The 25,963-nt window shown below is 39.4% G+C and overlaps 2 protein-coding genes across 7 annotated transcripts; both read right to left on the reverse strand.

The window, feature by feature from the left end:
* Positions 1 to 1,319: 1,319 nt before the first annotated feature.
* GTF2A2 (general transcription factor IIA subunit 2) lies at positions 1,320 to 5,728 on the reverse strand. Its single transcript, XM_041468747.1, has 4 exons — positions 5,290 to 5,728; positions 4,693 to 4,797; positions 3,267 to 3,393; positions 1,320 to 1,626 (listed from the first exon to the last, which is right to left on the reverse strand). Exons 1-4 carry the CDS (start codon positions 5,359 to 5,361, stop codon positions 1,601 to 1,603), a joined length of 330 nt encoding a protein of 109 aa, XP_041324681.1. The 5' UTR covers positions 5,362 to 5,728; the 3' UTR covers positions 1,320 to 1,600.
* Positions 5,729 to 7,539: 1,811 nt separating this feature from the next.
* BNIP2 (BCL2 interacting protein 2) lies at positions 7,540 to 24,357 on the reverse strand. Of its 6 annotated transcripts, none has more exons than XM_041468742.1 (13): positions 24,253 to 24,357; positions 20,306 to 20,443; positions 19,694 to 19,824; positions 18,927 to 18,994; positions 17,872 to 18,045; positions 15,884 to 16,060; positions 15,009 to 15,111; positions 14,760 to 14,891; positions 14,032 to 14,118; positions 13,802 to 13,900; positions 12,367 to 12,402; positions 8,871 to 10,434; positions 7,540 to 8,791 (listed from the first exon to the last, which is right to left on the reverse strand). In XM_041468742.1, the coding sequence occupies exons 3-12, from the start codon at positions 19,741 to 19,743 to the stop codon at positions 10,386 to 10,388; spliced, it is 975 nt and encodes a 324-aa protein (XP_041324676.1). In that variant the 5' UTR covers positions 19,744 to 19,824; positions 20,306 to 20,443; positions 24,253 to 24,357; the 3' UTR covers positions 7,540 to 8,791; positions 8,871 to 10,385. The 6 variants fall into 6 exon arrangements, with proteins under 6 accessions (XP_041324676.1, XP_041324678.1, XP_041324679.1 ...); XM_041468744.1 differs by lacking the exon at positions 24,253 to 24,357 and adding an exon at positions 24,157 to 24,175; XM_041468745.1 differs by lacking the exon at positions 24,253 to 24,357 and adding an exon at positions 22,638 to 22,727 and having other exon boundaries at positions 7,540 to 8,831; positions 8,900 to 10,434.
* Between the last annotated feature and the right edge of the window lie 1,606 nt (positions 24,358 to 25,963).

The following is a 25,963-nucleotide window of genomic DNA, read 5'->3' on the forward strand; positions in this document are numbered from 1 at the left end:
GAAATAAATAAATGAGTAAGTCTGGAACGCTACAAGCAAAGAAGAACCAGACAGGCAGCAGCAAGTGTGCTGATGCTCCAGCAAGTGAAATTATGTGTTTTCCACTAGACATTACAATACTTTAGTACAGCAGAAGTGCAGCTGATGCTTTTAGTTGTAAATTCAATCTTCCAAGACCACAAAGTACATTAATCACATGAACTTGGCAGGATTAGCTGAAATTCAAAGCAAAAAATAGCAAGTGGAAAGAAAGTTATGGAGAGCAAAGCAACAAAAAGCAGAAAGAACACTGGCACCAGACTGCTTAACTTCCCTTTGCTCCCTGCTCCTTCCGTGAACAGAAAACCTCCACAGAGGGAGCAGATCCAGCACAAACACCATCCCAGAAATACGGTTAAAGCCTGGAGTGACAGGACAAGGGGAAGTGCCTTCAAACTGAGTGAGGGTAGGTTTAGATAACAGGAGGAAATTTTTCCCTGTGAGGATGATGAAACACTAGAACAGGTTGCCCAGAGAAGCTGTGGCTGCCCCATTCCTGGAATTGCTCAAGGCCAAGTTGGACAGGGCTTGGAGCAACCCGAGATAGTGGAAAATGTCCCTGTCCATGGCAGGGGGCTGGAAGGAGATGATCCTTAATGTCCCTTCAAACCCTGGCCATTCTATGGTTCTAATGCACACTTAATTGGAACAAAATAAAAGATAAAATTATTTGCATTAGGAGAGTCAAAAGCCTACAGGGAACTCGAAATGGAGAAGTCTGTCTAGAGACAGGAAAATATTACTAGTTGGAGGTCAGAAGAGCAAATTTTTATACTTGTATGAGCTGAAATTCGGTTTACCACATGATTATTAGAGAACAAAAAAAGTTTCAACCTAGAAGATTGAGTCTGATGTAGAACAACAGAAGACCATGGTACAGATACACATTTGCATCCCTTAAGACAAAAACAGATACTTATTATGCAATTGAAATAAAAGGAACTTGTCTGTTCTTTTCATTTCAAAAATGGTTACTTACCATCTGCAGCGTGCAGTGAAGGGCAGGGCACGTAGCAGAGTTATTTATAATCAGGAAGATGCAGTCACAAACACACAAACATGCTGCCCAGCAAGAGCTGCTAAGCTTTTGCTGATGTCCTCCTCCAGCATTCTGTAACAGACATTTCTTGCAATACCTAATAGTGCAACCACACTTGGAACCCTGTAACTGAAAGACTTCTTCATTTGCAACATTTCTGTAAACACACTTAGAAAATTTTGGGGAAATATGGTATGTTAATGCTAGTTTTAAACAAAGTTTTCCAATGATCACTCTTTCAAAAGTTTTTAAATAAAAGTTTATTACAGAAATTATTTTGAACAAAAAAAGACAACAGTATCTCTTGTAATTAAAAAAAAGGTAACATTATATTCATGCCCTATAAGGTGAAATGAAGAAATGCTACAGGAATTTCTTCCACTGTCATTCTGTGGTGCTTTCTAGTATGGATTAACTCACATCTGCATCACAGGAATTGAGTATGATCAGTCCCTTTCCATGCTTCTCTCCAGAAAGTGCTGCATATTAACAGAAAATATTGCAGACAAACCACAGGTCTATTCATTCTGCAGTATTGGAACCAGTGTCTAGGAAAGAAAAGAGAAAGTGAGACAAATATACACCTCCACTGGAAACAGAGAACCAAGAACTTTCTCTAGTGTCTTCCCCAAGTTCTAAAGAGTTCCCCAAGCATTTTAGAACATGTTCTGTACCTACCCTATTGTCTCTACAGTTCTCAATGCCATGCATGAACTGCTTGTGCTGTTTCACCTCATTTAGCAACACTGAGAAGAGCCAGCACAGAACTCCACAGCTGTATTAATATTAAAAGCTTTGCTCTAACATGTAACAATACACAAACCCTTTACTGCAGTCAGCCACAAGTACATCTGGCTATCATCTACTAAGGAAAAAGGTTTTTGCACATCCAGCACCATAAGCTCTGGTGGAGTGTGGGCTGCCGCTTATCATGTATTTTGAAATAGATGCAAGAATGAGCAGGATCTTCATAAAGCAACTCAGGCCAATTCTCTGTTCTGACTTTTTGTCAGAATTAATGCCAGTGCATTTTTTGATACACTACCATTACTGCTTTCTTTAGAGTTGTGGAAAAAGTATGTATGTAACTCAAATATGGAGAATGACAAGCCAGTGTTTAGTACCGTTCCTTCAACAAGTCAGCTTCTCGTGGGAAAAAAAAAAAAAGGTTGTAATGTTAATAGCAACTTCGAGTCAGCCAGTTTAAATCTTATCTGCACAATTTATCAGGAATGAAAATGATTAATACTTGGAAAGTAAAGTTTCCTCAACTAGCTATAATAAGCACACAAAAACCAAGCAGTAAGATTATATGCTTGGCTAATACCAGAAGTTGAGAAAACAATAAATTCTGTCAACTCTTTAGAACTACAACTTGAAGGGACTATTGTAAGCATGCCAGGGTCAGGAAGCCATGAAGAACTTGTTACAGAGGTCTATGGTGCATTTAAATAAAGCCTTTTCCATGCTCGGTTCCTGCTTTTAGCATCACTCTCTGAGGATGAAACAAGCAGCACTATTTCACACAGCTTTAGCAATACTCTGCCACATTGATGGTTTTAAAACTTATAAAGCAGCTTGCCACAAAAGTCACTGAATTACTTTTCCCAGTAAAGAATCTCAAGGGACATGGACAAAAGTAATCCAGTCAAGCAGATATGGATTGTAAACTCCCACAAGCAGTGTACAAACAGAGGGTCTGTTAGGCAACAAATAAGTCTTATGACTTGCAAATGCACACAAAAGCTTTTCATGGGATTGTGTCCCCAACTATCAAATCCAGAGAATGACTGCTTAGACACTTTTCTCAGACAATTCCTTGCTCAGACAGCTGAAGCACTCTTTGGATTCAGTAAAACATGGTGCTATCCTAACAAATAAGTTAGTACTAGGAAACTCACTGCAAAGAAAATAAAGATTACTTCTGACTTCTAATTGCTCTAGTATTATATACTTCCCAGCAACAGGTGCACAGCAGTCCCTAACACGGTTCTACCTCAGTGCCTGCCTCAGGGAAGCATTTAGCTGGCTTTTGTTTCATCTCTCATCAAATGTAAAAGGGAATACAAAGCCCTACTTCCATCTGTGTCATACAGTCTACCTGGCTTTAGTAAGACATTTAGTCAAAGCTTTCTAAAAACAATCAAGTCTCATGTCTCAGCCTAGTTATGTCATATTTCATACTTACTTTTTCCATCACATGCTACAATTTTCACTTTATCCACTTTCACAAGTTCGGTGACCTCCCTAAACTCCACGTCATTCAGTACAAATGTCCATACATTGTCACAGAACCTGTATGTGTTCAGAGACCCCTATAAAAACACAAGAGACATTTTCTGTAGGATGCATCTCAAAAGCAACAGAAAATGATGAGTATCTACTGAACTATGTCCCTTCTAGAACAGATTGCTACAAAGCCAACAGTGGACCTGAACGCATAGAAACTGGCAAGCAAGCAGCTCTGAGGAAAACTGGAGTTTAAATGCCCTCCAGTGGCTGAAATTCTCAAGACCATGGAGTTACAGAATATCCAAGGGGAGGCTCCTCAGGTAGGCAAAGAAGTTTTACAATTTTTCTAATGTATACAAAGGATCAGTAGCAGGAAATATTTCTTAAAATATTGGGCCATTAGAAAAATCAGATACAGCAGTGATCATAACAATACGTGAATTCTGCAATTGCTTAAACAAAGTGGTAGCTTAAGTAAAGAATCATGACAAAACTGACATAGGTGATAGAAAGGGGTATCTCTCCTATTTGATGTATTACTGATGATGACAATATGGAAAACTTCTGACCTTCACTTTTCCATATTTTAAATTGACAATCTTGAACTTAGAACTTAAGCTCCAAGTAACATTTTTAAAGTTTATCCACTAAACACATGCTAAACTGTTTTTTATATCATGCAACATATACAAAACAATTTAGGTGTGCTAGAGAAATTATGCTATTTTTAACATCTCTGTATTGTTTAAAAATCTAGTCTTTTAGCAACCCACATCATGAATGTGTTCTACATAGACTGCAGAGAAGTATTACAGCAAAAGTTAACATGAAGGTGGATTTTGTGCTTTTTTCCTTAGCATTACATTCAAGTTGACATTTAACAACTTGCTGGCTATCTAGGATCAATTAGGGTGGCTGACTGGGAACACTTATTTTCCAACTTATTTTTCTATGATACCTACAGAAAATAGCTACAAAATGATCCAGTGAAAAGAGTGGATCTAAAACTCTCTAGTCTCTCTTCACAATACCCATGTGGCTGAAACTCTGGCCTCATCTCACTTTTGCTAGGGACAGCTGTGAGAAGCAGAAGTCTCCCTTCTCATCTGCAAAACACTGAGGATGGCAATGTTATCCACCAAAAAAGCAACTCCCTCTTCCCTGTTTTCAGCATCTGATTTCTGCATTCATTCAAAAGATCCCTGGCAGAACAAGGTGACAAGCCTTACAGCTGCATACACAATGTACATGGAAACAGTCATTATCAGAGCCCAAACCAACCCTCTTAAGCTCTTGATTAGAGCACACAGCTTCAAATGACATTCTGCATCAACACTTAGTTGCTGTATCTCATGTAAAACTTTAAGATATCATTTCCTTACCCTGAAATTGACTCTGTTCCTGACTCGCTGTGCCAGTGCTGAATTTATAGCTTTATCAAACTGAAGGAGCACCTGAAGGGCCAACTGAGGTGTGATTTGCTGTGACTGAAGTAGTTGAAAAGAAAACAAGTTTTGAGTTGTTTCAAAGTAAGCTCAAACATGCAGTTTAAGTTACAAACATCAAAACAAAGTTCACTTCAATGAAGCAGACCTCTAGAAGAACAATCTACAAAAAAATTATGTTCCTGTATTTATTTCCATTTTTGTATTTCAATCCTGTATCACACAAAGATGTCTCATAACAAATATTTACTGGAAATAACCAGAGAAACAGCAAATTGACTCCAATGTTCCAGTTAAGCTGGCTGGTAATTTACTGAGCCACATGAGATTATGCCACTTATAGAAAACACATTTCTTTACCTAGAATGTAAAGAAAAAAACACCACAAGTGAATGGAGCACCAAACCCTTACGATTTCAATCAGGAAGTTTCCCAAACCTTGGCTATAAGTACCGTGACACAGGAACGACAAAGCCGTTTGGATAAAAACTTCTGCCTTTATTAAGCTACTGGCCCAGACCCCAGGCCCCCAACCTGTATGAGCTCGTCCAGACTCTCCTGCAGGCTGTTGCCCAGCGTGGTGTTCCTATAGAGCTGATACGCCATGGTTTGCTGGGAGCGCTGGACACGTCCTGGTCATCCACGGCTGCGCGCCCGGGCTGTCCTCGCTCTCATCGGAAACAAACAAAGGTAACAATAAAACCCTCCACGCCCCGCAGCCCAGCCCGTCGGGCACACACAGCGGGGCGCGCACAGCGTAAAAAACAACCCCGCAACACCGCCCGACCCGCGGGCGCGCTCCCGCCGGCGGGGCCGCACAACCGACAGCCCGGCCCGGCTCCGGGAGCCAGCCCGGCGGGAGCCATTCCGGGCGGGAGCCGGGCACCGCGCGACCCCGCCAAGCCCCACCCGGCCCCGCTCCCGGCCCGCAGCCGCCCTCAGCAATCACACACCGCACAGCGCACTGCCCGCCACGGCCTGCAGCCAGAAAACAAGCTCATTTAAAAAGAAAATATGTTCTTAAGAGGTAGGTGAAGAGTCTTCTACTTACATTTCTTCTATTAGAGGGACAAAGGAAAATAGTCACATCTGTGAAGGGTGTTACTAGCCCGATGAAGCCCGTGCTATTATCCGTGACTCACAACCGGTGCTTTTGCATGATTACTGCAGCTTCACTTGGTTGAACACTGCACGTTTCCCGTTATCACCCACACTAAGGTTTACAGACACTAATTGAGAGCGTAATCATTCTATCTTAACCCTTCAATGTGCCACTCAACCATTAGAGCACCTTACTGCTCAGGTCTTGCTTGTTAATAAAAAGGTTTTGTTAATGAAAAGAAACATTGCAGAACTGCAGAGCCACTGGTAAACTAAGCATCTGTCCTCCGTGATTGTTTATTTGTTATTATTAACCTGGAATTCAATCTTACCAGTATTGACTAGCAGTTGAACAAGCTAGAGTAAGGAATATGGTAAGGTAAGGACTTTTGGAAAGCATTCTGATAGCTTCTCTTCAGATCATTTTCAATACTAAAAAAATTCATGTAAATCACAGGAATCTGGGCAGTTCAAATTGCAAAACTGGAAAAAAAATCTAGTTGAGCAAAGAATGGCTTTAATTTCACTGATCTCGGTCATGCTTGAAGGGAATGATGAAAAACTAACATGAGTGCACCCTCCTCACAAATGCTTTTTTCCTGTTAGTTTAATATGGGTAATGAGATGTGATAAAAGAAACAGTGTAGTTCAACACAGAATTTTGAAGCTAGGAAAGCTGCAAGATGTCTTTCAGAATATGAATATTTAAATATTCCTTACCTTTCAGAGTGTTACTCTGACTAAAAGGTGTCCTTAAAAAGTATAATTAAAGCACTTGTTTCAAGTGTTTCTGACAAGCAGTCAGTGAAACAAATTCTCTTGAGAATGACCTGCATCCATAAGGACTGAGTGAGAATTTTGACTGCAAGATTTGTAAGGCTTCTGTGGTTACAAAAAGCTTGCAAGCTGTTATCCCTCTCCTCTCCATTCCTCATATGAGGTTTTTGAGGGAGACTGGAATGACTTGAGAATTCAAGTCATTTCCAAAGACAACAGCTTTTGAGAAGACATGAATTTAAACCATCTTTTTAGATAATAAGTAGTGCATAAATCTGCAGGATACACTGACAAAAATTTGGCACTGAAAGAAATACGCTTTTTACCAAGAAACTTTCCACCTTGTGACAGATTTAGTTAATAAAGTGCCTATTCACAATGTACTTCAATATTTTTCAGTCATCTACAGACATTTCAGCAGATGAATCAGTGAAGCTGACATGACCAGGCACCACCAACACCTTCTCCTGCCCATGACACTTTGAGGTCCTTCATAAAAGATTCCATTACTAGCACACGTAATCTAACCTTGAAGTGTGACACAACTAACTGCTGAAAGTTTTACACTGTCATTAGAGCTCTTAGGGTATGATGCACAAAGCTGCTGGAACAGACACAGGCTCCAATATCCTCGTGGGCTGCGATTTGGAGTGGAGCTGCTGTCTCTCAGTGCAATGTTCCTCACAGCAACTGGGGCTGTTCTTCACTTCTTTACTGACAGTAAAGGAAAAAAGTATGCCAAACGGTGTTGCTATGAACAAGGTTATATATTATTCTAACTAGTTCTACCTTTTTGGAATAAAAGTTCTTCAGTCTGCTTCAGCACTAAATCCTTTCCCATTACCCTCCATCCGAACATGGCTCTGCCATATTACACAGATCAAGAACATTCAAGCAAATCCAGAGTCTACTCAACAGTTTTTAATGACACTTTCTCTAGAATCTCTTTGTCACTTCTGAGTTTACCCCGTTGCAGAAATCATCAGAATGTCACATCGAGAGGCCATTGGCCCAAATATCTCTATTTCAGCTGTGCACAGCAATAATGAGATGGGTAATGACTTATTACTACATATATAACTAAAGAGACCTCCACATCAGACATAAATCAGTGACTCATGGAATTTTTTCTTGACAGGGCTCACCAAATTCTAGCAAAATCACTCATACTTTTAGAAGGAAGTGGCATTGAAAGGTGAATTCCCTACAATACTATATCTTATCACAAAGTGATTCAAGTTTTGAAATAATTTTTATTTAAGTATGACATTCCAACTTCTCAGGTTTTTAAATATTAAAATATATTACATTATATTATAGATTTCAAAAAAGTTAAGTTTGACAAAACATTATCCATAGCTTTGGGACCACTTTGCTTTTTGTAAACATCCACCTCACCACTAAATGATGAGCTGCAAGGAGGCAGAAGGGAATAATTCTTTAGTACATTTCTTTCTCAAGCTGCATATCTTTAGGGACAGAACAACTGCTGTGCTGTATACTCATTCAGAACAACTTCTGCTAGAGAAATAAACCATTTATAAGCACATACACATTTCCAACAGAAATCATACTACTGCAGCATGAAACTGTAGAATCCTTGGCCACCAGGAAACACAATAACAATCCCATCATTTGGAAAATGTGGAATATACACATGCTCTGTACTGCACTATGCACACAGGAAGCCACAGGACACAGAGAACTGCATTCCCTCCATTAAGAATATAATTTTACTGAGACTAACTACTCCTTTTATCCATTAGGAAAAAATGGAAATGAGATAATCAGAATGCTTCCTTTTTAGCTTAGAGCACATGCAAACCCAGTAAAAATCAGATTTGCACGGTTGTACAGACCACACTGAAAGTATGAAAGTAAGCAGGCTGCAAGTGCTCCATGTACTGACTTGAACTTTACAGCAACATCAAAACTGAAGCAGGAGATAAGACAGCCCCAAAGAAAGTGCATTTGTGTTCTGCTTCAGAGCAAGATCCAAACCTGATGGCGTGGATGCAAGGCAACTTGGCATTGATATTGTCTGTTGTGTGAATACATCCTGCCTATCACTCTCCTTGAAACTCTGATACAGCAACTACTGCAACAAAAGGACTTAGATCTTGAGATGAAAGTATCTGAACTGCAGACTTAAGTAAACCTCCAGATGGTTAAGTAAACCTCCAGCACTTTTCCCTCACCTGACAGTGAAAGTATCTGAACTGCAGACTTAAGTAAACCTCCAGAGGCATGAGCACTTTTCCCTCACCTGACATCCATATGCTCTCAGAGTCTATGCAGGTATCACTGGATACAGTGGATTAATTGTTATTTGGTAAGTCTTGACCAGGGATATCTCACTACTGCTGTTTATCAGTGTCATGTAATAATCTGGTTGAACATAACTTTTTTTTTTTTTTTTAATAAGGTAACTAAGTAACATTAAATATAGTTCAAAAGTGATATTTTTTTAGCATTAAGACAAAATTGTGAGCACAGTAAACACCAAAAGCAAAGATTTAATATACTTGCTACAATATTATATTGCTCAACTCCTGAATGAATTTATTTGCGTACACCTGCCCTTACATGGAAAATGCAATGTTTATAAAAAGATGTTACAAACTTTTACAAGGTATCAACCACTGCATTACTGTTGTCCCAGTAAGCCTAGACACACTAGTTATGTGTCCAAGAAGACCTCTTGCAGACACAGATTTACCACCACTGCAGGGAGTAAAAACACCCCAACCTTTAAAACACTTCTTAAAAACTGAATTAGTGCTGGTAACATGTACCTAACAGGTTTAGAAATGGATGTTTCATTTACAGGAATGACACAGGCAGCGTAAGATTTCTCTTATTTCTGCCCAGAAAATGGTATTGTGACTAGAATACCTGTGTAGCTCCCGAGTTCTACAGAGCATGACCAGAGTTCCCACCAGTAACAACCAGGATTCATCCACAAAGAACTGCAACGAACTCATTTCCCACTGCTAGCTGAGACAGTCTTGACATACTGAAGCAGAATCTAAATTCACAATTTCAGCTGAAAAAGGTCTGGTATCTTACCAGTCAGACAGTTCAGCTTTTGTGGCTTAGGCTTAAACCTCCTGGCCAACAAACTGCCACCACAGAACTGCAGTTCTGCATCCTGAGTGATGGACTGAAAGACACCAAAGTTGAAGCTCACTTTGGTGAGGTAAAGGAGTGAGCTGGTGTAAGGTAAATGAACAAAAATAACGATCTCTGTATTTGTGAAAGCCAAGTTAATTTGATTGTTAATATCCAAACAAGTTTTCATGACAACAAAGAAATGCACTTGACCATTTACAGCAAAACAGATTTATACAATAACAAGAAGTAACTTATGGCCTTGTCTACCTGCAAATGAATTCCTTCAGCAGGTACACACAATATATTGTTCAGTCATAAAAATATATATATATTATCTCTTTCCTTTAACATTTAGGTATATAAATATTTTACTGAAGAACATGCATCATTTAGATAAACAGTTGCAAGAACATCCTCTGAAAACAGGGTTCTTTGCCGTTTAGCAGTATAAAAGGATTACATAAACAGCAAATAAAGTCAAGACAAACCAATACAGCAGTAAGCAGTTCATTGTGTGCTAGTCCAAAGCACCTTTTGCAACAGATTATATAATACATACACACAGAGAATGCACTGTAATGGAGCACAAACAGCATCGTTCCATCTGCGTATTCTTCAGTCTTGCTTGGACTCCAAATTTACTGTTCACTTTTCTGCTCTTGTTTTCCATTCAGCTCTTGGTCAACTCTGCTTAGCAAAGAAAGTAGTAAGATTAAACTATGTTAACATAGTTTGACAGCTAATCTTATTAAGAAAAAAATATTAACCTTAACAGGAAAACACAAAGCTTTTATATGGGAAAAGCTTTAGTAAATAAATATTAAATTAAGGTTTTTATTTAATGTAGTAATGATGTTTGGGTTCTTTTAAACATCTATTTTCCTACCACCCCCTAGAAATTAATTAAAATTGTTAGGAAATCATTTAAGTAACTACAGAACTTGAGGGGAAGCATTTAAAAAGTGCAAGTCAAGTTTGACTACAGAAGAAAAAAGCATGGCCTGTGCTCATAACAACAAATGCAAGCAGAAACACAGTACAGGTAACATGACAATACTGGCAAGCACTGCCACTGATGAATTCATAAGCACTGAATTACCTTCTTGTCTTAATTACTATAACATTAAAGATAATAGCACTAGTTGAATTAACAAAAGTGAAGAGGCTCCTTAACTACAATAATTTGTCTATTATGTTCTAAAACTCTTGCAAGTACCCTGGAAAAATTCACCATCGTGCTGATAAAAGTGGGTTTCATTTTGTACCTTATTTCTTACTATCTGCTTTGGGACCAGCAAACAAAATGCTGCTTTGCAGAAACCAGGGGATGATTGGATTGGAAGCCCTGCATAAAATGTACTTTTCCTCTTTACAGTAAGAACAAACTACAATCTTGATAACATCTTCTGGCAAATAAGTTGTGCATGGAGGTAACTTAATTTTAAAACCAACAGCAGTTCAAAGTGAGAGACTATCTCTAACAATCTGCCTAACATACCTGTCCAGTCTCTCAAACTATAACCAGCCAGTTTTTCAAAATGATAGAAACAGTGACAGCTCCTTTGGGCCACAAATCCATAAAAAGGAGCTGCTTTCTACCTGATTGAAGGCTCAGTATCCAATTCTGTCTGTGATCTCTGTATCTAATTTTCACTGAAGAACATACTACTTTTTACAAAAGTGATGGTAATACAGGTGAAGTTGTCAACAGGGACACTAAAATGTGCTTGTTCTACTGGAGATCTTTTAAATTGTCACTTAACTGGAGTAATTCCTGAAGAATGTTCAACACATGCCTAGATTTACATATGAGCTTCAAGAAATAATTTAAATTCCTTTTACTTCAATCTCAGTGTTCCCCTACCCAATTTAGACAATAAGCCTTTCCTTAATAGTTAGGCACACAAAGGAAAAGTAATTGAAAAAACTCCTAAGTTAGTAGCAAAATCTTTCAGTCTATATGTTAGTGAGTGAAAAAATAACATATCCATTCAAAAAATTAATCAGCTGTGGAATAGCTTGAATAGTTAGCAGGAGACTAGAAATTAACAAAGTAGAAATCTAGTATTTATTAGGAAGGAACGTAGGCACTGCAAATACAAACAGCACTAAAACACTAATTTAGATTGCATCTATGCAAGTTAATAACTACAAAGGTAGCAAATACCAAAAATACAAGACTCAGTATTAAAACTTCTTACGGAGTTGCATCTCTGCTAATGCATAGCTACAGCTTAGAACTAAATACAGCTCATCTCCAGAGATAATTCCTGTTAGAAACAATGACATTTGCTTTAATGGGTTCATACAGAAGCACTACTTCTGCCTCTTAAAGACTTCAAGTTGAGAACCCATGTATCCCCTTAACAGTGAGCATCTCACAAAAAAGTGTAATAGAAACTATTTACAAATAGCTGTCTGAACACCTAGGGTGAGTTCTTAAGAGATTCCATACTGCCTCCAAGTACAGTATAGTTGCTATCATGCATAAACACTTGGGCACTAGTGCATGTTTATATTTACAAATGCTTATTCCTTTATGCAAGCCAATCAACTGGGAGTTAGTTGCAGTGCAAATTGTCTTATGTAGATGCAACCCTAATCAAAAGATGAATATACCTTTTCTGTTTCTTTCTAAACTTTTCTTCTTCATACCTTGGTGAGGAAAAGTTTTATTTCAGTAAATACAACACACAGAGGCCAAAATCAACAGAAGCTGCAAACCAGTATTAGTGTCAATAGTTTGCAGAAACTTAATTTTCAAACTGATATAATGAAGAAAAAAACGACACTGTACCAACATTTATCAGCATTAAACAAAAACCATTAAGATTTAGTTACTACAACATAAGAAATGAATTCAGTACAACCTCTTGCATAGTGTTAGCATTCATCAATAAAATCTAAAGTCTGTATCCATAACAGTTTAAAGCCAGATATAACCCTCCACAGAATTCTGTGAATTAACTCTTAAGTTAACCATGTCCAGACTTTGCAAAACAGTTAAAGGTTCATCAATACAGAGAGAAATCTTTTAAAACTCAGAATGAAAGTCTGAATATTCATAACACACCCATAAAACCCCAGTCGAAAAAATTCTAAAGACAGCACAATGCTGCCTCAGCTTTGTCATGTGTTTCACTCCCACCCCATGAAAACTGGTTTTCTGTCTTACAGAGTTAAACTGTGGAACTGACAGCAGCTGGATGTCTACTGAAATAGCCAGCCATCTGCAGGGGGCACAAGGCTTTGTCCAGCATGGATGTGCCCTCAGTGACACTGGGCCACCTTCCCCCAGTTTGTGTCACCTATTAGGATGCAGACAACACAGGGTTTGTGTCATACCCTCTAACAGGCTGTCATCAGGATTGTTAGTGTTTTCACCTGGTTTTCTTAAGATCCAAGTTTATGGCTTCTACTCTATTACTGCATTCACAAATGCTTTTGACAAAAGGATCATCTTGTTTGACAGCAGAATTGTGCCGATGTTAAAATGGCTATTTTTATCTGGATGGGAAGGAAAAAAAATACACTGATGCTGTCTTCGTTTCTTTACGAAAATAGCTTAGAACTGTAGTGGGCAGGGATTCAGCATTTTCCCATCACTGCTTTTCTTTCAAATGAGAACCCAATCCAAGTGATATTTCAACACTTAACTTGTTCCACATTTTAAACACTTTAGAAGACATTATAAATAACTTCAGTATCAACGTGCCCACAGTTTCTCACTCACAAGCCAGTTTAATATACACACCAAGGTGCAGATCAACTGGAATGAGACCTTCTCTAGAAGACTTAATTCACACACCACAACTTAGTAATTGCACAAAGCTCCACTGTGAAAATGATTATACATTAACATTTTGGCTGTCCATGCTACTCCATTCCAAAATGCCTTTAGCAATGAGGTCAAACATGGACACTCCTACAAAGAGCAGTAATCTCAGTTAAGTCATTATGTGCCAAGTGTTACATTCAAACCAAACACTGATTACAGCATCTACCCATCCTAAACCACAATCAATGTAGAAGATGTTGGAATAATGAAACGTACTGTTTTATGCATTCTGGGATGCCAACGTATTCCATGGGGATGAGTTCAGCTAGTTCTGCCAGGGTAAAGACATACCTAATTTTTTGGCTGAATTTTGAGCTGTGGAAGAACAAATGCAGGGTACAGTTACAACTCTAAACGTTTTTCACTATATCAATATTAAAACAGTCTTTTAAGATCAAAGCAAACGGTTGTTAGAATTATTTATGAAAAAGCTTCCAGAGCATTACCTAATAAAAGGTTTTGTGATGGCCAGGAGAGTTCTGATGAACCAAGAAGGATGAACTATGATCAATGATTTCAGATTTTTCCTTAACCTGAAGGATTTAAACAATGGATAATTACTAGAACAAAAAGGCAGCATGACCAGGGGGTTTGGAATATGCAAGAAGTATGTTTTGAAGAGCACAACTGTCACATAAACACATTATTCTAACATCCCATTATTAGAAGTCAGCCTCCATCAGAGGAAAAAAATATTACACAACTGTAAAATAAAAACTAAAGATACAGTATCAATTTGACAAGGAAATAATATTCCAAGGAGAAGCTCCTTTGAATCTTTTTACAGAACTAATGATGAAGTGGTACACAAAGAACCTCTCTTATTAACCTTATGTTAATACATTAAATTCTAAGGATAAGGATGTAAGGATATTCCACAGGATAACAATATTCAGTATTCTAAGAGTATTATTTGCACTAAGAAAACACCCTGAGAACAACAGCAACAAAAAGCATACACAAAAGCCCCAACCAACCAAAAAAATCCAACACACAACACTACCCAGGCATGTTTGTAGCATCATCCCACATTGCCTGGCTTAGGAAGAGGTTTTCACTACCCCAATTTCCTTCATTAAGTCTTAACTAGAAGGGACCAGACACCACATGAAACAGCAGTTTTTCTATCTCTAGGCATGTGAATATTGTAAGAAAATATTGCAGAGCTTCTTACCTTCTATCAATTTGCTGGTAACATTTCCTAAGCCAGCCTAAACTTGGCATTTTTCTCCGTGTTGTTGCACCATTCAGGTAAACTATCATATAGTTCTCTGCTACTAACAGCTCTAAAGTGCCAATTACATACCTGGAGAGACAAGCAAAGAAAACTTCAATATCCACAATCTTCATTTGAAAGTAACTCCTAGTAGTGCTCAAATATATTAAAAATAACAAAATCCCAGAACAGCAGAGGATGACTTACTTAAATAGATTGTCCATTAGGTATCTGTAATTAGGCTGGCTGCTCTCAGGCATGAAGCAAACAGCAAACACTACAATGGCATTTAACCCATCACCATAATAACCTAAAAACAAAGAAATAAGCAGCAGTAGTTATAAAGGTGACAATGCACTGACTACATTTACAAAGTCAAGCACATTCAGTAAGCTTTTTCATTATTTACCTTAAAGAGATGTACACACATCCATATGGACACATTCATACAATTACAGAAAACATCAAGGTATCCTTCTCAAGTTTGTCTGCTTCTCAAGCAACAGCTGAAGCTCATGTCAGTCAAAGACTGTATCTATAACCAATGCTTCAGTGTAGAACCTCAGTACATTTAATATCTTATGTTCTTAAAGTTTAATCAGCTTTTCTTCCAACCTAAACTTCACAGACTGTTGGAAGGAGTCATGAATTGATTTCTGCCTTACTAGATCGATAGTTAAAGTTTTCAATAGTCCAGGAAAAAAATTCGGTAGCAGTGACACAGTAGGATAAATATATATTATTACATTGGTGCATTTTGGCACCCGTGACCACGTGTACATTTTGGAACTTTAATAGAGAAAAACTATTTTATCAACTATCGTCTTAACACTGGAGCAAATGAATTGCCACAAGCCTTTATGCATATATTATTACATTGGTGCATTTTGGCACCCGTGACCACGTGTACATTTTGGAACTTTAGTTTAATAGAGAAAAATTATTTTATCAACTATTGTCTTAACGCTGCAGCAAATGAATTGCCACAAGTCTTTATGTCCAAAGCTCTTCCTCTGCCTCCCCAAGTCAGCTTAAAGAAGTAGTCACTCAACAGTTCCCCAGAGCATGTCAGCAATCCTTACCACCATGACTGATAACTTTTTTGTACGGTTCAATTGCCTTCATGTCCACCCTATGGTCCTGCTCTCCGATCCGAAACATTCGCCAGCGGCGACCATCGTCCTTCTCCTCTGCCACAGTGTACTCAGCCAGTGAGCCTTTCCTAACGACATCAGTAGTTTTTGGTTTTGGAAGATCATCTGCCAAAATGAGAACATGTTGAAGACCCATTATGAATACCATGCATAGTGACAATCAGCTATGACACAAGTTAACCACTTTGCTGTCTAATCTATTTTGGTATTCTTCAGCCAGTCAGACACACCAGCTGATGTCATGGATATTTTAATTCACATACTCATGTTGGCAGTTATCTGTTGATTGTAATTTTCTCTATTACAAATATGTGAAAAATTTCAATTCATGGAGAAGCCTAATTAATTGTACGCTTTCAGAACACAGACCTTAATGAATTTCACCAAAATAGACAAAGTGGTTAACTCCAATGAGAATTACAGAGGTTGATCACAGATTTACATGAAGCATGATTTAAAACATTGAGGTACCTTGCAAGCAGACATGCAGACAAATCTATTGGAAATTAAATCTAATTCACATGTGCAATCAAAATATATGAAATTTGTGCTGACAGGAATCTGTAAGACAATTTGCTCCAATGAAATTATGATTCTTGACTTTGTTGCATGGACCTTACCCAAAGCGAGAAAAACCTACTGCAAGTTAGTTGTCTGTTCCCGAAACAAAGCTGTTAATTGAAACTATCCTTCCAGGAAAATGAAGGCAGCAGCATTAAAGGAAGAAAAGACAGAAACCCTTTTCAGCCACTTTTAAAAACAAGACACAAACATCCGGAACATTTCCTTCGCATCACTGCAAAAGTAACCCTAAATACCAATTCTTTTTCATTAAAACAGTGAAAATCCTTTTACAAATTTAAACACACAATCTCTGTTAAGAAAACTTCCACTGCAATATGCCTTTAGCTGTTTAAAAACCAAAACCACCCCCTTATTCTTAAGTGTTTCTTTCTCCACAGGTAGTGTTTCAAACATAACAGTGAAAAGAGAACGTCCTCTTTATTCAGGAATTTAAATTATTTTATTTTCAGGATGAGAAAATAATAATTGAATTTACATATTTACTTATTAGAGACATTCCTAAATCACGAAGTTTACAGATGTTAGAGACTCCAACAATTTGCCCAACACAACTGTTCTTGGCTTCCATAAAGAGGGCCTTAAGACATCATTAAACTCCAAGTTTAAAATTTGTGCTTTAACTCCTACACAAAACATTTATCTCAAATAAAATTTGTTAGAATCTCCAGGTTTTGCCTATAACACCTATTAATGTCTTAAAACTGAGATCATTACTAGTGTGGCTATAGCTACTTTAAATTCCTATGAAGTAGTTTCAGAGTTCCTTGACATAAAATAGAGGATCTTCTACTAGTCAGTCTGGAAATATGCATACTCTAAGGCTACTGAGCTTTTGTCATTCTCACCACAGGAAGATTTGAGATCAGGTATTATTTAGTATTTTTAAAAATACTATTCAGTCCTCCTTAAATTGCAATTCAGCAATTTCTAAGTAGCTAATCTATATCCCTTTGTTTGGCTCCCTTTATTTAAAACTCATTCTTAACACATGTAAAATACCTTGGGTACTTTTTTCTGTTGGGTGATTCTTAAAAACTTACTGCAATAGAGGATTTTCCATAACTTCAAGTCTTATAGATGCATATGCATATGATCTTCACCTAAGTTTACCTGCAGTTACAGCTAGTAACTGTTTGCCTGTTTACTGATCAGATGAGGTCTGATTTGCTCTTTAAAAAGTAACTGCATCTATTTCTAATTCCTAATATAATCAATCCCTTTGTATTTCTCCTCTGGTACTATTGAGCCATAGCTATTTCTTACTAGAGAAACAGTTGACCTACACTAAGAAAATATTTTAGAGTATCACACAAAAGAACCAAAATACTCACCTTCCCATTCAAATTCATTGCTATTTTCTGAAGGAGTATCTAAATCATCCAAATCAATCTCTCCACTCTCATCCAAGTCATCAGACAAAACAGATTCCTCACTGGGATCCAAAGTTAAGCTAATATCTGGAGCCATCAGTTTCTTCCTCAATTTGGTTCCATTACCCTCTGTATCTAAAGAAAGCAAATTATTTCTTTTCAAAGCTAAAGCAAGTTTAGATAAGCAAATTACCAAGACAGAAGAGCACAGTTCTTTCTCATATGCATTATAAATTAACGCCCATAATTGAAACAAGGTATCTTTGGAATAAGACTTTAATAGGGGATGGAAAGAACAGCAGGCAGAAGTTCTAAAGTTACCCATTGCACACACACAGTCTGAACAGGGTGGCAGACACTACTACCCCTGTCTGCTGCATCCAGGTGTCCCAGGAGCTGCTCCAGATACTACACTGAATAAATCTTGTAAATAATACAACAGATTCATGTCCCTAGCACTTGCTTTTGTTAGGCTTCAGTGACATCATGACCATCTTTGATAAAACAGAAAATTATGTACAAGCTGAAAAAAACCAAAAAGACTGACAGACAACAGTGAGGACGTAAAATTAAAGAATCTCTTCTGTGAATACACTGAATGTACACAGAATGCTTTGAGGTACAAGGCAAATATTGGCATGATTTAGGCAGGAGTTGAAAGCAAGGAATAAAATCAGGTTACCAATCCAGCACTGAAAATGTCACAAGTAAAGCAGACAGACAATATCCAAACAAATTTTACATGTAAAAACCTCCAAAACTTCAATCAATGAAACAAAAAAACCAACCAAACAAAAAAAACCCCAAACAAACAAAAAAAAAACCCCAAAAAAACCCAAAAACCCAAACCGACCCAAAAAAAAAAAAAAAAAAAAACACAAAAAACAAAAAAAAACAACCAAACAAAAAAAACCAAACCAAACCAAACAAGCAAAAAAATCCCCCCACACCAAGGAGCTTTAAAGCAGCCACTTAAGTAGAAAGCAGTCAGCTGGGCTGGAGTGGAATGTTCTTACCAGCTTCATTTTCTGTTCCAGCTGCAGCCAATCCATCAGACTCAACAGGATCATCCTCTGGCAGGGGCCTGGGACACAAAGAAATTATTGTTACAAACCTGCTTTGACATTATTTTTTATGCCATATATTAAGACTTACACATTCCTACAAAAACCCACTGTAAAGTTAGTGCTGAATTAACTTATAGCCTAAGTTCAAGGTTTCAATTAACAAACACCCAGGCAGCAGACAATTCCTTTGCAGCATTCAAGTGACCATCCCATCCTGTGACAAATACCAAAACACTGACTACTACCAGTGTGTCATCCTTAAGAAAACTTGTCATATTCTTGCTTGACAAAATTTGACATGAAATAAATTACAGAAGTAGTTTAGTCATGTTATCATAGAATGCATCTAAAGCTGATTTAATTTTTTTTTTGTAGGCCCAAGCAGCATTAACTTTAAAAGACTTTCCTCAGAAATTTTGCTTAACGAAATATTTGGGCCATGAGGCACTGGGAGTAATATGCAAACAATGTAGTTGCAAAATATTATCACAGGAAATAAACAAAGCCAAGCTTACAAATCTTCATTTCAGAAACACTGGAAACATCAACAGTGGCAATCCTGAAGAAATATGCCACAAAACCTTTTCAAAACTGCTATATTAATGGAAATCACTTCAAGATTATTACTGAGTATTAGTTCACTAGTAAGACCAAGAGGTGGTTTATTGCTGATGTTATGTGTCTGATCCAAATTACTTTAAAAAAGAATTCAAAACCTTGGAAAATCTTCATCTTGCCACTCTTCCTTAAACTCAACCCCTTCCATTCTCCTGCTAACTTCAGTTGCTAACAGAGACTCCTGATCAGGCAGAACCTCTGGTCTTCAGCACAACGGGCTAAAGAGGAGCTGCAGGAACATAACAGAAGGTGTTATTCAATACTGTGGTAATTCCCATGCTTCCAACACATCCTTTAATTTATCATCAAGTTGAGGTATTATGCAGAATAAAAACAGAACAATACAGAGAAAAGTTTTGTGTTTGTTTCCATTTTACTTTTTTTTTTTCACACAAAACTCCTTGTGGAATGGTTTAACATAAAATAATTTAGGTTGGAAGGGATTTAATGCAGTCAAGGAGGATCAACCCCTCAGTTAAAATTAAGGCCTTGAGCAACCTATTCTATCATTTATTATTACACCAGTTCACTCCAAAATGTAAGAAACCTGATGTGTCTCTAGATTCTGTAGGAGGTAATTAATAAGTGTATATTTTGAGAAAAAGTCTAGATGGTCAGATCTCAACTACAAGCCATTAAAAAAAACCAAAACCAAATAACCCAAGCACTTCAAAGATAACTATTTAAGACAGTGTTTTTGGAGAACTCACCCTATGATGTGCAAGTAAAGCTGTTGTTTTTCAGGCTCACCCATCACCAGCAACAAGGAATCCCCAATAATAGAACATGGTAAACCATTCTGCTGACATAAAAGTCCAAACCAGTGGAAGCTCTTGGCTGTGTTGGCTCTAAAGATTAGCAGAAACAGGTAAACTTATCAATGAAGGTATTAAGAAAAGCAACATCCATCAAAACAAGAAACCATGGTATTTTGCAAAGAACCAATCAACACAGAACAGCATAAGTACAAAGTTTGAATGCAACCAATACTGCTTATTAACCCAGAGATACAATTTTTTTAACATGGCTGGAAACCAAATTACACTTACTGTTCCGCAGGACCAGCTTTCCTTTCATGGCAAATCCAATTTTTTCTTCTCCTGACCTGATTTTAAAATGTCCTGCAATGCTTAAAGCTACGCTATCCAAGTTGATTAATCAAGAAAAATTAAGTGATCTTTTTGTAAAACTGCAGTAGTACAAATTAAACACTAATGATCTCAATTTAAGCCTGTTTTACTGACATTTCCCTGCTTCCCTCATCCAGAAAATTTAAATAAAATTTCTCGAAGGTAGGAACCTAGTTCCTCTTAAGGGCCAGACTCTGTTTGAGACATTCAGCACCTGCACCTCTCAGCTGTTGTTCTTCAGCACTGTGAAGACGTTGCCCCAGCCAGTGCTCTGCCAGCTCTCCCTGTTTGTCCTGACTAAAGCACTGCTTGGAAACAAGTCCTGCCTCTCACCAAGCTGTGATGTTCTCTGCATACGAGGTGTGGATACTCCTGGCCACCAACCTGCTGGCTGCTACAGCGGGTTTTAAATATTTGCTCAGAGGGAAGCTCACACTTGGATCTGTAGTAACAGTGAATTTGTGCAGAGCTCTCTATGCCTTTGTTTCAGGACACTGAGATGAAGCCCAAGGAGCTTCTCCAGGGGCCCTCAGCAGTCAGGAGAAGGCAGAGGTGGAGGAAGGCTACTGGTTCCAGCAGCATGGAACAAACCAGCTGATGCAAACATGCAGGTGACTATAAACCTGAAAGAAAATCTTAACTCATGACTTCACTGTTAAAGGACAAAAAACTGGCAGTCAAAACATCCAAATTTCACCTCCCCAGCCTGTGACTGTGCTGGTAGCTTTAAGATGCTCCCCTTGAGCTGAGCTGCACTGCATTCCCTACACAGTTCAGTTGAAAGCAGAGGTTTGCTCCAAGACTTGAACAGTTTTCTTCCCACACTTCTGAAGAATACCAACACCAAGTAACACCTATTAATTCCAAATGGACAGCCTTTCAGTGCAGAAGCACTTCCACCTGCACTTACTTCATCACACTGGGGTAAACCTGTTGTACTAAGACAAGAGTTTAAGAGCTACTCGTGCTGTTACCTAAGCTTAAGGTGCTTTTATGGAACACTCCTCACACTTCTTGCAGAATTCTCACCAGCAGTTTCTCATTAAGGTAGATTATAAAGCAATCATTTGCTAAGTGCCACACAGGACACCTGAAAGCAACTTACAAGGCAAGCTTGGAGTTCCACTTCAGATATGACCGAATTTAAGTTTTCAGCATCCTACTTAACACCCAGACTAAGTAGCTGGTTTGCATGTTTTGACTTCAAGTCTTAGCTATAAAAGCACTATCATTTGTCAACTAGAAGAATGAGAAATTAAGAAGGAAGGGTAATCTTTTCAAGAAAGTTAGAAAAGTGATGACATCAGTTATTTTACATCAACTAATATAAATGCTTACTAGCAGGCAAAAAAAAAATCTACTTCTGCTTATGCAAACTAAAGCTGAGTTTAGAATACTCATTCTACCCTGCTGTGGCACTGCTGACATGTTTTTAAAATGCCAAAGCCTTTTTAATTCAGCTGTAAATCTAGAAATGTAACTTGGGAAATGTAAATTTTAATAATGCAAGCATTTATCAGTCACGTAGAAAAAAAAGGCAAATAATTTCTACCTGATGCTAGCACTCTTCATGGCCAGCTCAAAAAGGTTTGGTTTCCAAGAACAGCAAGCCTGATCTTATCCTCCATTGCTCATTACTTTCTATTTTGCACAAAGAAATGGAAGATGGAGAGTATTCTAAAGGTCAGAAACTTCAGCACATCAAAGAATATCTGGATGCAGGGTTGCCAGGAGGTTCTGCTCTCTTACTGGAGCCACTGGACTTTAGAACTCTACAATGCCTTTTATATTTTTAAGTATCTCAACAGGCAAGTTATGGTATTACAAAAAGGGAACACATCACTCAAACCCACTGCTCTTTCACTACAGCTAATGAACAAATTTCCATTCCAGAACAGCAGGTTAAACCTACTTAAGTCTGCATCTGAAGAATGTCACTGCTTGCACCAGAGGTCAAACATCAGTGTTTTCATCCTTTTTTCCTAGAAAAATAGATAATTTTCAGAGTTCTCTCATTAATACCAAGCTGCCTTAGCTGGTAGGTTCTGGAATATCAAGTAAAACAGTGTTAAGAAGCCTGTTAAAAGTTGCTATTTATAAAAATTTACAGTACAGCTAAAGAGAGACTCGGGTCTGTCCCAAAGACCTAAAAAAAGGGGTGGGACAGAAGGACAACAGAAAGCATGAGATCATTTTATTAATGAAGTTAAAGGCTGCTTGCAAAAATTGTTATTTAGGTTTTCACCTTTGAATTCTCAGGCAAATACACAAATAATTACAAGCCAGACATTTCCATGGTCATATCTACCTATCCAGTACTAACACCGATATTCAGTACTTGATCAGCACCCCCGTATCTAAAATAGAATAAATACAAAGTTTAACTTTGCAGGACAACTTCAATGTCAAGCATTTTTACTGAAAATTTACATTTTTACATTTTTTTTAGTGTACCTGACAGGCAAAGAACGGAAAGCTGTTTCCATCTCAAAAAGTCAAAATCAACTTCAAAACAAGGTTACCCTACATTCCCCCTCCCCACATTTCACCTTTATTCTGTCAACAGAAACATTAACTGAATGTCAAGTTAATTCCAGGTTTCAGGCATTAAAGAGGTGCTTTTAAGAGTAATTTTCACATTTACAGCAAGCCTAAAGCAAGGAACAGACACATCTTCTGGTACACAAACCCACAGGATGTAGCTCAATTCTAAATGTTTCTATAATTCCAATGGTCTTTAGAACGTGGCCAGATTAGCCATATAAATCCAGGACAAGTTTCCCAAAGCTGAAGATGGCCCTCCAGACTTTACCACTTGCAAATATCCAAATGGGACAATGCAAGGACTGTAGTTAATAACAGATAAATTGTCTCCTTTTGCTCCTTTCTCTCACCATCAAAGCACAGAAAAGTCAGACAGCTGAAAGAGAAGTCTTGAAAACTCTTGCTTTCCTCCCGAGGATACTACTTTAAATTCCACATCCAGAGCAACAGAGGGTCTGTATTTCTGCACCACTCAAATTTATTTAAGGGTAAACACTAACTTCTCAAACAATCCCAAAGAATTTATACCCTGCCCAGATATTCCTTTGTAAGACTTAAACATGCATACAAGTCAACACTAAATAATCAACCACTATTTAGCGTATTGCATTAGTAACAGGAAACAGGAGGAACTAAGACAAAAGGCGCTAGAAAGCAACTCTGACTTCCGCGACACGGCTGCGCCCGCAGCGGAACAGCCGCGCTATGCGAAATCCCGCGGGCCAGGGCAGGGGATTTTCCCCTCGGACATTTACGTGTTCACAGCCCTTCCCTCAGCGGCGGGCGCGGCCGAGCGGGGCCGAGGAGCTGCCCGGCCGCGGGGTCCCCGCTCACCGCCGCCCCGGCCAGGCCAGGCCACCGCGCTGAATCCACCGCCCCCTCCGCACCTGCGGTCGGGCCGCGGCCCCGCCTCGCCCCTCGCCCGCCCCAAGCAGCCCGGCCGCGGCTCGCGGCTCGGCGCTCCCGCCCCTCCGCGGCCGTACCTGGCGGGAGCGGGAGCGGGGCCGGGCCGCGCTCGGGGCCGCGCTGCGCTGCGCGCCCGCGCTCACCCGGAACCGCATCCGCCGCCCGAGTCACGTGACAGCCCGGGCCGTGCGGGATCCGGACGCTCGCGCGCATGCGTGAACAGCGCGGGGCGGGGCTCGCGCCGCCGTGAGGGCGGGCCGGGGCGCAGCGCCGCAGAGCGGCTGCCGTGAGGGCGGGACCAGAAAGGAGCCTCGAGAGCCGCTCCCGGTCTCCGTGAGAGTCACCTCGCGTGCCCGGCGGCGTTGTCCAAACGCTCCTGGAACTCTGTCAGCCTTGCTGCTGTGAGCACTGCCTTGGGGAGCCTGTTCAGTGCACGACCACCCTCTGGGTGAAAGCCTTTTCCCGATAGCCAGCCCTGCCTCGGCTCCCGCCATTCCCTCGGACCGTGTCCCTGGCCACAGAGCAGAGATCAGTGCGTGCCCCTGCTCTTCCCCAGGGGAGCCGCAGCCCGCAGTGAGCTCGCCCGTCAGTCTCCCCCAGGCTGAGCCGGCCAAGCGCCCTCGCCCGCCCCTGCTGGGGCTGAGGGACGGCGCCGGGCCGAGCACCGGGCAGCCCTCGGCTGGAGGTGATTAACGCTAATTAGCTGCTGTCCCTGCACTCGGTACCGCCCTCCCCCTATGCCCGTGCCGCTTGTCACAGGACTGAGCCCAGAGCTCCTGTCCTGGGTCGCCCCCCACGGGACACGGGATGGAAAAAGTCAAATCCACTCGCGGAGTTGTGCGTGCAGGGCTGGAGTGCCGCGCCTGATGCTTCAGGAGCCCAAGAAGGTGTAAGATGAGTGTCGAAAGCACGAGGGGAACCTCCTGCATGAGGGAAAAGAGCACAGGTAATGTCAGCACTAACAGAGCGGTAGCAGAAGTACCGATGGAAACCTCAGAATCGCCACATCATTTGCAGCTACAATTTCACGTGTATAAATACAAAATACAGACCTTCGAAATACAGAGCTTCATCACAGTAAAATCATGGAAAGGTAGAAAAATCTAATTTCTCTCTTTCACATGCCAAATTGGAATGGTACTAAGTTTAGAACTTGAATTAAAGTTTTGGCTAAGGTTTAGAACGTTCCACTAACACATACACACAGCTACCGACTTGATCACAGCTGCTCTATTGCCAAATAGACACAACAATAGCAGCAAAGTTTGTTTTATTGTAGGTACTAAATGAACTTGGAATGAATGTGACATATGCAGAAGTGTGGAGGGAATTAAAAAGGGATATAAGGGTGCAAAAAATGTGTGGAGGAAAACATGAGAAAGAAAAATACCACTAAAGAAAAAGTAAGCACCATCAACCAGCAAATAAAAAAATTATAAATAACAGGGGGAAAAGCACAATTATGAAGGCATATTAGTTGGAATATTGAAAATATATTCATAAAGAACTAGTATCATGCACAGCAGATGACCTGAGGGCTGTATACTTTATCATATAAAAGTTACAAATGTGAAGGTAGAGCTAGCTTAAGTATAAAGAAATCACGTTTTAAGAAAAATTGTCATGTTAAATACTTTCAATACTTTTTGAAATGCGCTTCAGTTGCTGATAAAGTGAAAAGTGTATTCAAAATGCACGAATCTCATCTGCAGGACTCCAATGCCAAACTCAGGTCACAGCAGTCAGAAAGTTGTGTAATTTCCCATGTCTTACACGGGGTGGCACAAG

This window comes from Pyrgilauda ruficollis, unplaced genomic scaffold (genome assembly GCF_017590135.1).
Source record: "Pyrgilauda ruficollis isolate IOZ18807 unplaced genomic scaffold, ASM1759013v1 scaffold23, whole genome shotgun sequence".
NCBI classification, from domain to species: Eukaryota; Metazoa; Chordata; class Aves; order Passeriformes; family Passeridae; genus Pyrgilauda; species Pyrgilauda ruficollis.

Excerpts from the sequence above, each read along its gene's own strand:
- BNIP2 (XM_041468742.1), bottom strand. The coding sequence starts at position 19,743 with ATGGAAGGGGTTGAGTTTAAGGAAGAGTGGCAAGATGAAGATTTTCCA. Across the intron at positions 14,119-14,759 it reads TACCAGCAAATTGATAGAAG|GTTAAGGAAAAATCTGAAAT; the intron begins GTAAGAAGCTCT and ends TAAATCCTTCAG. Across the intron at positions 10,435-12,366 it reads TTTAGAAAGAAACAGAAAAG|AGTTGACCAAGAGCTGAATG; the intron begins GTATATTCATCT and ends TTTGCTAAGCAG.
- GTF2A2 (XM_041468747.1), bottom strand. The coding sequence starts at position 5,361 with ATGGCGTATCAGCTCTATAGGAACACCACGCTGGGCAACAGCCTGCAG. Across the intron at positions 4,798-5,289 it reads GTCTGGACGAGCTCATACAG|TCACAGCAAATCACACCTCA; the intron begins GTTGGGGGCCTG and ends CAACTACTTCAG. Across the intron at positions 1,627-3,266 it reads TGTAGCATGTGATGGAAAAA|ACACTGGTTCCAATACTGCA; the intron begins GTAAGTATGAAA and ends TTTCTTTCCTAG.